The following is a 12,537-nucleotide window of genomic DNA, read 5'->3' as shown; positions in this document are numbered from 1 at the left end:
TTGTGAATTTATATTTCTAGCAATTACTCTTTTACTAATTTAAAAAAAATTCTCCCAAAATAGGCCAAATGTAATATTCCCTTTAAGTCAAACAATTTCTTTTTACACTAAACTACACTAACCCAGTAAAAGGACTCAAGGAGAGTTTCCCATTTTGGTTTTATCTTCATTTTCGAGTCGAATGTTTGCGGAGCCTTCTTCTATTGCATTTCTTCACGCGCGTCAATGTTTCACGAGAAAAATGCATTTTTCGCCTAGTGGCAACTAGTTTTAATGATTGACCAAATCGATTAGTGAAAATGAAATGATCTTTCCGAAAAATTTTGCGAATTTCGTGTAATTTTCTTATTGTGAGATACAACCCAGCTTAACAAGTTTTAACCGTAAACGATATTTTAAGTGATACATAACTTTACCTCTGTTTATTATCAGTATATTGGTCGCATCAATATAATAAAACCTGTATCCAAATAAGTTTTTTTATAGTGAAATAGGGAAAATATATACATTTATAACCACTTAGTTTCTTCGATAATGGTATTGATTGAAAATAAGCATTAAAATTATTAGCTTACAAATATTAGCGTTGCGTTTCAAACTTTGTCCAAAAACTCTTTCATATGAAAAAATGGGTTTACCATCCGTAGTTCCTTACATGCTACGTGGTAGAGTTGGTACTTTACGCGATAAAGTAAGCCTTTTTTTCTACATGCGCAGGCAGAAAAAAAGAACAAAATTAAAATTAATAAGTAATTTTTAATTATGTATAAAGTTTTAAATATTTGTAAATTTGTAATTAGTATTATTCCAATTTCTAATTGTGTAAATTAGAAAAATCAACAACCGAATTTTTAACTATCTACAGTTTACCAAGTTTTCCCACAGAAAAAAAATAAGTAAGTTAGTAAATAAGCATTGGAAAAATAAATATAATCTATCGGCTACACAGGTTTTTATAGAATAATTTTACTTATACGCAACAAAGAAAAGTTACATTTTACCCGTTTGCGTTGTCGTAAAAATAAGAAGACATTATCCAAAACCACCAAGATGTCCCATATTTGGGGCACAAGTGGGCATAGTTTGTACGTAACGAAATAAAACGTTCATTTTTATTCCTATCTGTATCAAATGCTTGATGTAAGTTACAATAATTTGATTGTTTTGAAGTGAGGCACATAACAATTACATTTTTAGACGGAGGACAATAAACGCGTGCAATCTAAAATATACAATCTAATAATGCCGTATTTATTCTTAGGAGCCTTTTGCGTCATTCTAAAACAGCGTTCCGAAAATAAATAGAGAATTACTAAATTATTATAAATTTAAACCACCGTGTGTAAAATAAAACCGGTCGTATTATACATATAGTGGTTTTAATTTATAATAATAAAGTTATATTAATATTAAAAAAAAACTACGTAATGGGGGGATTTACAACCAAATTACCCTTATGTTAGATTTATTAACTTGACAAAATTTAGCATCAATAAATATACTACAGGTAATATTCTATTTTCGATGTAATAATACCGTTTGTAGTTGCATTTTGTGGCGTTTTTGCGAAAATATATCGAAAGTAGAAGCATATTATTAAACCTTTTTCACCATTACTCGTCAAATAGAAATGCAGCTTACTTTATTAAATCAAATAAAAGGGAAAGGTGAACCGTATTAATTTATTAGATATAGAACATAAATATTACTAAGCCTATATCGTTATCTAACCTATAGTATCTTATTCTGTAAAGTTACTTTTAAAAATATTTTTACATCGGGCACAGTTGGTAACATTTTTTTCTTACTACGGCCAAAGTTGTAAAATAAATACAAAAATAAATACAAAAATAAATATATATATATATATACTACGCAAAACTATAGCTTTTGAAAAAGTATCCGAATAAATTCTAATAATTTATAGGAAATAAAGAATTTATTTAAAATTTGTGGTTTTTTGATAATCTCTATAATAACTTTATTCAAAAAAAATATGCAAAAAATTGCCTTCTTATTTCAACGATGTTTTTATATACAGTAGGCCAAATATTGTATATTCGGACGCATTCTAGCTAGTTTTAAATATTAGACGAGGGAAGTGTTTCCCTTTGTTCGGCTCAGCGAACTAAGAAAAGGATTATCTCTACAGGGGTCCCCCTGCCCTCGGACCCTTGAAAACTTTCATAGCCCCATTTTCGTTCCGACCCTCCCGGATTTCACCCCCCTTTGGATGGGACTGAACGGCTGAGGCAGCGTTGCCAGACGTCCTATTATTATAGGAAAAATTTATAATTTTGGCACAAAATTTTCGTTGTCCTATAATTTTAACAGTGTAATATAATGTACATCTTTTCCGATTATTCGATATTGATGATCTGAAAATCTCTTACTGTAAGCGTTAACCGTCGAATAAATGTATCTTTATTATTTTTAATATTTTATTGGTTTTTATTTAAAAGGTTTTATTTTACCATACGTCAATGGGTTTATTTGAAAGTGAAATTTTATCAAACATCAGTGGGATATCCGATGCCATATCGAAATTACCGCCAAATACAATGTGTTCTATAATTTGAACTGGAAATCTATATATTTTTAGTTTTTTGGCCTATAATTTGATTTTGGCGATCTGCCAACGCTGGGCTGAGGACAAACCGGCTTTTAATGCTTAACAATCTTTTCAAACCCATCAAAGGTCGAGAGTTTGAGATGACCGTCTTTATAAAAAGAGACGGACGGTTAAAACCCGCCTTTTTGAACCAATTCTAGGTGCAGACCGGGAGGACTAGGTCACGTAAGTACATTTCTTTCGACATTGGGACGATTGAGTGGGTCGAGATTTAGGGCTAAGTTGGTCGTATTTTGCTCCGTGTTTAAAGTTAATGAATTTGGTAGTAGCATAAATTTTTACGCGAAATGTCACAAAAGCGCGTTCTTGTGTTACTGTGTTTCGGTGAAAGGCGAAGAAAAATCACTTTGGAAGACAACTCGTTTTCCGCGCTTCTGGAATATATTAAAACCGACGGTACCTTAAATGATGAAATTGAGCCGAACTCAATTTATCAGGTAATATATTTTAATTTATTTAAAACAATTTAATTTTAATTCTTTGTTAAACTGCTAGTGACATGAAATATTAAAACACTTTTCAATTTTAAGTTTTGTCATGCCGTTATTTTTAATACTTTATTCCCATTGGCTTGAGGGATTGCAATAGGATTAACGTGTATTGCATTGAGCGTTAAAATACAAAATACGTCTGATGTTTCATAATAATCTAGGAAAACAATATTTATTATTTGAATTTGGAAATAATTTAAAAATCCTTTTTAACTAAAAAGTTTTTAAAATGTATAATGACACAGTCGCTAAATAGATCAAGTGAGCGAATGAGAATTCTATTATGGAAAATAAACTGAAAAAAATTAATAGGCCTTTCAATAATGTAAGCTACGCTTGCGCGCCTTAAAAATGTAGCTACGGCATCACTATTCATGTGATATCTTGGCTACGTTCAGTAACAGCCACCGTGGCCACCGGTTTCTTATTGAACGCTTTGACGTCATGTTGTCTCACCGGTTCCACATCGGAGGCACCGACTGTTAGAGTTGGTTTTTTGGTGGATTGACGTCACAGTGAAAATTAATAAATTATTCTAGTACTTTGTTTTATTCAACTTTTTGAAAGTTCGAAAAATCGACTCTTCACCACTTACTTACATTCAATGGGCTCTATTTTCTCAACCGCTTTAAATTTAGATTTGCCCTTCAATTTGTTAGTATTTAACAAGAAAAATTTCATTTTGATCGGCCGACCCATGATTGCATAAGTTGTCGAGTTGACGGACGTAGGGCTTTATTATAGACTTCTGATAATAGTTCCCTTTACACCCACGATGCCACTTTGCCTCTAAAACCAAAACTTTTTTAAAACCAGCCTAAAATAGACTAAAAACCTTATCCATGATGTAAAAGGGACCGTAATTCATTTTTCCGTCCGTCCCGTACGCGTAGATTTTCGGTATACTGTAGGACGGTCTAAAATATGTCACGGCGGCATCGCGTTTGGAACGACCACCTAAGGGGCCTAGTCTTCATTATTTTAAACGTAAACGCGAGTATCTCTTTAGTCATTACTAACTTTATATATCAGAAATCCGTAACTCAACTTGAAATGATTAACGGGCTATCCCTTCGCGTCGATGTGGGCGAATAGAATGGGCGCAGCTTGTGCGTTCTTTATAACTAACAAGGTTTTTTTGTGGGTGAAATTTTCCTTTAACTCTTAAGTTATCACAGCTACCATTCACAATACACCAAATTCCTATGTTGAAACCACACCTCAGGGTGCCAATGGAGAAATAGCACAGTCCTCCTACACCAAGAGGGCCATAATATTCAAATAGTTTCTTTCTATGACATGGAAATTTAGTCAGTTTTATGTCTTCACATGACGTCATACCTGGAAAACCCGTAAGCTCTAACCCATTTTTGATCGCAAAATCGGATTGTAGGTGTGACCCAACAAGAATCGGATTGTGACATTTTTGATTAAATAGTATTCGTAATACCAATCAGAGGGTCATATTTTTAACGAATAATAATTGACAATGGTTGAGCTATTATTTGATTTTAGTCAGTCTTATAGCTGTATATGCAGTTGTGACATCACGAATATTAACCAATCAAAAATGTGACCCTTTGATTCGTTCGGGAGGGGTGTCCATTTGTTGGGTAACACCTCCTACAATACTATTTTGTAGTCAAAAATGGGTCATGGACTCATAGCGCACTTAAGAAACTATTTGAATATGATGGCCCTCTTGATTTAGGAGGACTGTGCAATTTCTCCATTGCTCCCGAGTGTTTCCACCATTTCGCAACCGTGGTACAAAATAGGAATTTCGTGTATTAAACAAAACCCCAAGAAACTAATATACTGAATGTTTAGGGTTGCTGAAAATCTACCCCAGAATGTGGAATACATGTCAAGAACGACTTCTGCTTTGGTATACTCATTGCCAGATTTACCAGAAATGGTAAAAAATCCAGTTCGGTAGAAAAATTTGCACGATGAAGACATGATTACTATGAATAAAGAGATTTTGAGCATTCTTTTTAGTGACTGTATTAAACGATATGGCTTGTAAGTATGGAATAACATGGATTACAATTTTATTTTTCATTTTAAATTAAATGATTGCAGGTATCCGTATCATACACTGAGAGAAAAAAGCCCTGTTCAAATTACATGAAAGTGTTGGAAGCAGGGGATGCCAAGACGTTTCTGTAAATATAACAGCTTATTCCGTATTATAATTTTACAAGTAATTTTATGTTAATTTAACATGATGAAATAGCTATAAATAACATAGTAATAAAGTCTGTCAAATCAACATGAATAACAGTCTGGAGTACGTGAACCTTATACGTAATTTAATTGGCATATTAAAGTTGGTTTTACACATCCGTCGGTAGAAATTACTTTTTACATCTCAGTAAATTCGATAAGTAGCAAATAATTAAATCAACAAACATTATTGTAGAAAATACACTAACACGTTTAGTCAAATTTACGAATATGAAACTGAATTTTTGACATGGTAGCTAGGGAAAATCAGCTAATATGCAGGGCCGATCTCACATTTTCCAATAATATATTATTAAAAGGTTGTGCGCACAGACAATTCATTAAAATCCGGGGCTAAAGGGGTCAAATCTCTCAGAGAGACCCAATAATGCACATTTGCACAACTTGTTCTTGGGTTTTTAGAAATTAGCCTTATGTTCAGTTCTTTTTGGTTAGTATTTTTTAAAGTTTCACGCGTAAGGTTGATTTCTAGTATATAGCTAAGGTAACCTACGTAAAGAGACTATATTTCAAAATATAGCACGATTTTAATTTACATGTTTACGTAATTACTGATACACAGCTATTTCACTAGTAAAAATGATTTTGTTTAAAAAATAACAATAATGTCAGAAGACTTTGGTACAAAATTTTACATGTTTTACGAGGCAACTGGGTTTTCAGGTTTGCCAGATAGGTACTAATCTAATTGTGAGCCTCTCTGGTTCAAGAGAAATCGGGCACTGGCAGAGCCTTTAGCCTCTCTATAAACCAAAGTAAATAATCACGTAAGTAGTATTTTACTGAATTGTTTATTGCTGTAAATCAATTCGACAAACGACTAAATATTAAAACGCTCGCTCTTTTCCGAAAGAAACTCTCGCTTAGGTTGTAAAAAATATCTCACGGTTTTATATTTATTCATTTTTCTTATTTATTTCTTACAATTTGTATGACGTTTTAATTAAAATTTAATTAAGCCCATTTGAGGCCGATAATGGATGACTATAACCACAAAACATATCATGACTCTATCATTAATAGATTTCAAAATAGAGTTTAGTCAATCCCTGCCTTGGGCAGTGCACCCAAAAATATAATTTTGGGCAATGTGGGAATCGAAAACATTTCCAAATCACTTCTTGGTCTGCAGGGTGAAGGATTATCAAAGAAATTACCATGTATTATGCATAATTAAATTGACGGGGTTCAGATGCTATTAACTAAGTATATGAAGGGTGGTCGTACGGGGCGCACCCCCACAGCAATGAAACAATAAATAAAACTGTTTAAAAAATTTGTGTGCTGAAATAACCAGTTTTTCAAAAATACTGGCTCTCCGATGAATTATACGTTTGAGTTTTTAAATTGAAATTAACGGATTCCAGTATATCTACAGTGTCAGATATGCTAAATGTTTTTTAAAGAACTTCAATGTTAATCTAACTGAAGCTAGCCGTTTAAGTACATATCTGTTATTCAAGTAAATTTTACAGAATGAACTGTTAATTTAACACTCTCGATGTGTGTTATAAATACAGCTGCAAATATTCCTGAACATTTTTATAATGTCCTTCTGTACATTTTACAAGTCCAACCCATTTTTATAGAATACAGGCCATTTATGTTCCTGTATAAAAAAAAGGATACGTGTAATTTGTACAGGATTATTCTGTACTAGTTGTACACACACGTTTCATGTTCATATCTTCTGTTAAATTAAAGGATAACAGTATTTATCACAGGATTATTCTGTGCAAGTGATATACAGACGGTTCATGTAAAATTATCCTGTTAAAACTAGGGTTTTTTCTCTCAGTGTATGCACGTTGCAAAAAAACTGGTTATGAGTTTTCCACATCTGAAACAAGAGCCAGGTGAAGGACATGTAATATAACGAGATATATTTCTTCATAATACCGTTGAATTATATAGTGGTAATGTTTTAAATTTATGTAGGAGAAATGGTATCAAACATTTCGAACCAAGTTTAAAAACTTTAGAAAAGGTCTAAAGCACATATCCATTGTTGCAAAACACCAGAAAATATACGGCAAAGACTCTTACAAAAAGTCTGTCACTAATGGGGAAAATTCGAGTAATGCTTCGGTCGCAGTAGTACGATTACAGGTATTATTTTTCACTTTTTTTGATCCAAATGTATAAAACGTTAAAAAAATTAAATTTTCCAGTCCTTTGTTTCGGAGATAGAAGAAGACAGAGAGAGCGTTGAAGCTTTTAAATTGGCTATGACAACTGAAATGACGAAAGCAGAAATCGACTGGGCGTTAATTGACCGTAAAATGGATAAAACATTTAGAGATCGGGCCGCAATTATAAAAGACGAGCCATTAGATACGGTTTTTCAAGAGTATCCAGCTTTATGCAACGAACGACAGGCAAACTAATGTTATAAGTATATCTAATAATTATACTTCATATAAGTAATATTCCATTTACGAAATAGATTATCTTGGAATTCGGAAGAATAACAAAAATAAAAATGGAGGTTAAAGTTATGGAATCGCTTACACAGTATGCTGCTCAAATTTGGTGTTCAGCTAAGAAAGACGAAGCTCCCAATAAAGGCAGAGATAATGACGGAGGTGAAAAAGATAAAAAACACCGAATCAATGCGAAGTAAGTATTACTGTGCCCAGAGGTTAATGAACCGAAGTGATCAAGGAGCCTTTAAATATTTTTAAAACGGCATTTTGCTCATCCGCCAAGTAATCTCTCACCGGAAACGCTCAAGGGTCTCCCATACAAGATATTTCTTTGATTGTGCAACTTGCCTCTTATATTACACGTGTTGCTATTCGATAACTTTGGTTCACGTACTTCTGTTGTACCCGATTTCAAATTATCTGAAATATTATTTTTAGCTTTCAAGGATAAATTGACCGTACTGTTAATCCCAAGCATATTTAAAGAAAATTACACTAGATTGTTTTGTCAAAAAGAAGAGATAGAAAGGATTCATGGAGGGCCAACTATTGTATATTCAGGCCCAAAAATCTTATCTAATGAAGAATTCGAAGTTTATGAAGATAAGATAAAAGTTTCAGACGCCTCGAATTTATTTAGCGCTATTTTGTGCTTATTTGCATGTTTTTGGATCTTTAATCTTCAGTATACAGGATGTTTTTTCAAAACGTTAACTTTCATTGAATCTTGTTTATTTGACTTGAATTATACTAAATGTGGTCATCTTGTGAAAAAATTTGTTAAAAAATGTAAACCAGTATCATTATGAATTTTTGATTAATTCAAATGCTTAAAATAAAATTTAGTTTAAACAACTTACATATTTTGAAATTGAATTTCTTAAACGTAGCTGACTACACCCTTATCGGTTTCAAACTACTCCCTTATCGGTTTCTAACTAAACCCTTATCGGTTTCAAACTACTCCCTTATCGGTTACAAACTGCACCCTTAACGGTTCCAAAGTGCACCCTTAACGGATCGAAAGTGCACCCTTAACGGTTCCAAAGTGCACCCTTAACGGTTCCAAAGTGCACCCGTAACGTATCCAAATTACACTCATTCCCAGCATAGGAAATAAATAAAGGAATACCATTTATGGTCTAATCGAAAACCATAAACGGAGTTCTTTTCTGACAAAAGTGAACAAACCATTTAGGGTTCATAAAAATACCATTTCTTTTTACTGTGCATCGCTAAATTTCGTAAAAACTTGTATTTAGGATTATATTGGCCGTAGAAGTCGATTCTGAAATTTTCAAGAAGATTTGTTTGAGCGGTTGCTGAGATACAGGGTAGTCACATTTTTGAAAATGACATTGAACCCTACCATTAACCATTTTTTATCTCAGCGTCTACTTAACCCAAAAATTCGAAAGAGGGCTCATTTTAAAGGAATTGAAGAGCGCAATGTAAATACGCACTTAGGCTCAGGCTATATATAAGATAAAATACAATAAATCAAGTTTTAAATATTTGACCTTTGACCCTGAAAATAGCTCTTTTTTAATTTTCAAAATTATTTTTTTCCCGCATTCCTTAAACGCGCTTTAGCTGCAGTCAAAAAACTGAGAGGGTAATATTTTTTGTTTTCGATAAAAAAAATTATTTTGTATAACCCTCCTTAAAAAATATATAGAAATTTAAAAAATATATACCGGGTCTTAACTAAAAAACGATACAGAGCCAATTACTCAACATGTGTTTTCAGCAAGAATTTTAAATTTGCAGGTTACATAGAGGGTGCAGGGGGACAAATTACAATGAAAATTTTAATGACCTTGAACCGGGTCATTCAAATTTTATGTCTAGAACCATTATTATTAGAAAAATGGTTCCGGTTAGAAATGTGTTCAGCGTTTAATTTTAAGTCTAAGCAACTTTGACCCGATCTAATTTGACCAATGGGAAGCCGTGAAATGTTAGACCAAACACCATAAGGTCGTGTGTGGTATTCTAATCTTAAATTTATATATATTTTTTAAGGAGGGGTATACAAAATAATTTTTTATCGAAAACAAAAAATAAAATCATTTCAGAATCGACTTCTACGGCCAATATAATCCTAAATACAAGTTTTAACGAAATTTGGCGATGGTCGGGTGAACAAGTGGGAAAATCTGTCCTGGAATGACCCGGGTGCAGCAAGAGGCGAGAGAGATTGGAGGGAAGATGGACTGTAGCTGTAGATTCACTGGCTCAATCCCAAATAACTGCTCAGTGATTTTACATTACCTCTTCAACCAAACACAGATCCACAAGTCGTTCCCGTAAACGTCTACCAATTGCAAGGTATTGATTATCATTATCCACATTGTTTAGCTCGTCGACAGAAACCTGGGGTTCATTAGCTATTCGTGCAATTTCCAAGGTCAGAGCAGCTAAAGGAACCAAAATAACACTTAAGTAATATATACATTACCACAAGTAGCGTTACCACAATAAATATGACCAAATTGATTGTGCAATGGAAGTTTAGTTCAACACAAAGCACCCTAGTGTCTACAGAATACAAATGAAGCTTCTTTCTAGTGCCGAAGCTTGCTCTGCTGGTCTAAAAAACACTAGTTGGATAGTTATCTTCCGGAAGGCAAGCAACACAATATCTAACAATCTTTAACGGCTAAGCTACCTTGTATGTGTTATTACTCACAAGGAGACGACCCGAGGTGTTTTTCAGCGATTTTGAATAAATTGGGGGGATAGGTAGACTTTTTTGTAACTTTTGAAATTTTTCCAAGGCCTCGTCCAGTCCCTAAATAAGCTAGCGGAAATCCAAAACCTCGAAATGGTCCAGAGGAAAGCAGCCGGCTTTTAAACATCTATTGAGTACTTGTGGGATCATGTCAAAATCACTTACCTGATTCGAAATTGCAACTGGCCCACTATTGCAACGTGCCATCGTGTCAAGCACCTTGTGACCATAAACGGATCACATAAAAGCTATTTGGGGCTCTGTTCTACATCACAAATCGCCTCATGCACGTTCGAGGCACGATACTTCTAGTCTTTCATCATTTTCCCGAAACTGTTACTTGCGACTGGATCATCTTAAGTGCCACCTAAACAGCTTGGAAGTTGCTAACTGCTCTAAGCTAGTTATTAACTACCACTGGAAGGATTTGCTTTCTTTCAATATTAAAAACTTAAGAACTTTGAACATTCCCTAGGAGAAATATAGTACTTTCAAAAACCATAATATATTAGTTTTTCAGTTGTAGGTCCAAATCAGAGCTGGACAAGAGTCAGCGGCGTAAGAATCAGGGTGAGAGGGCCAATTCCCCTTCCAAACAATTTGCTGGGGGGGGGGCAATTAATGTAATTGCCCCAACTTTATGCTTGGTTGAACATTAAAATTAATAAAATAAGGTAGGAGCGGCTGAATAGGGCAAATATTAAACTACGGTCGTTAATTTTCTTAAGAATTATATTTTTGTATTTAAATATATATGTGAGCAGTCCATTGCAATTTATAGTGAAATTCTTCACCAACTATTGCATGGCGGTCAGAGTGCCCTATATGTGTATTAGTTTTACTGATATCGGCAGATTTCCGAGTAAAGCCAAAACTAATTCACATATAGGGCACTCTGAACGTTTATTAGTTTTACTGATATCGGCAGATTTCCGAGTTAAGCCAGAGTTCAGTACACAGTACTGATGTGCCCCAAAAGGGCGAAACCGGTCTACTGTTGGAATCTCTGGCTAAAATTTTGACTTTTGATATAAATATCTTAACGTTGGAATTCAAGGGAAGCCCGAGCGTAAAATATGTCTGCTGAATAGCGACCGCCATGCAATAATTGGTGAAGAATTTCACTATAAATTGCAATGGACTGCTCACATATAGGGCACTCTGAATGTTTATTAGTTTTACTGATATCGGCAGATTTCCGAGTAAAGCCAGAGTTCCTACACAGTACTGATGAGCCCCAAAAGGGCGAAATCGGTCTACTGTTGGAATCTCTGGCAAAAATTTTGACTTTTGATAACTTAAAATCTCTTCTATTTTTCTGTTACTATCCAAATGCAGAAAATACTAAATCTAGTCCGTTTCTGGGTTTCATTTTTTTTTCTTACATCTACGTGACTGCCCAGACTGCAGGGCTTAAACGCTTTGCCCTGAACTTCTCAAACGTTCCTACGCCACCGGTGAGTGACAGTGTCGAAAATATTTCGTTTAAGAAAATAACATTAACTAATAAGAAGTGTCATACTTTTATTTATTATGTTACTTATGATATTACTATTAAAATGTTCAATTACCAGGAGCAAGACGATGTGGACCTGTTCTTGCCAAACATATATTATGCAATAAACAACAAGCGAATGTAAGACGGCACACTTTATCAGGCTCGGAATAAATTTCCACCAAAAGTATATAGACATCTGAACCTTTACTTCAAAATGCTATTGACTCTTTCAATGACATTTCTCCCTGCGTTATAAATGTGTTAGTTGAGGTTGGTGAAATATGTACAACTACTTTTGTTACCTCTATAGTGGCTTTTATGGAATTCTTTCTCTTCATCCGTTTCAAGATTTAAAAGAGGTGTAACCAGCCATGGTTGCCAGCCATAACCATTATCACAAAGTTAGTAGCCACGAGGCATTTGCTCTTAAGTGAACTTATGGAAGATGCCACAATGTCACTGGCATGTGTGCCTCCAGTCCATCGAGCAACAACGTCACTAATTTT

The 12,537-nt window shown here is 34.1% G+C and overlaps 1 protein-coding gene across 1 annotated transcript; it reads left to right on the top strand.

The window, feature by feature from the left end:
- The first annotated feature begins 628 nt into the window (after positions 1–628).
- On the top strand, positions 629–7,760 carry LOC149945181 (uncharacterized). The gene is made up of 4 exons (XM_090176414.1): positions 629–691; positions 7,172–7,240; positions 7,312–7,482; positions 7,545–7,760. The coding sequence occupies exons 1-4, from the start codon at positions 629–631 to the stop codon at positions 7,758–7,760; spliced, it is 519 nt and encodes a 172-aa protein (XP_090032540.1).
- The last annotated feature ends 4,777 nt before the right edge of the window (positions 7,761–12,537 follow it).

Source organism: Leiobunum rupestre, chromosome 5, assembly GCF_980474605.1.
Source record: "Leiobunum rupestre chromosome 5, qqLeiRupe1.1.hap1, whole genome shotgun sequence".
Lineage (NCBI taxonomy): Eukaryota > Metazoa > Arthropoda > Arachnida > Opiliones > Sclerosomatidae > Leiobunum > Leiobunum rupestre.
The sequence above is the reverse complement of the archived record's forward strand: the minus strand, read 5'-3'. Positions and strand labels throughout refer to the sequence as shown.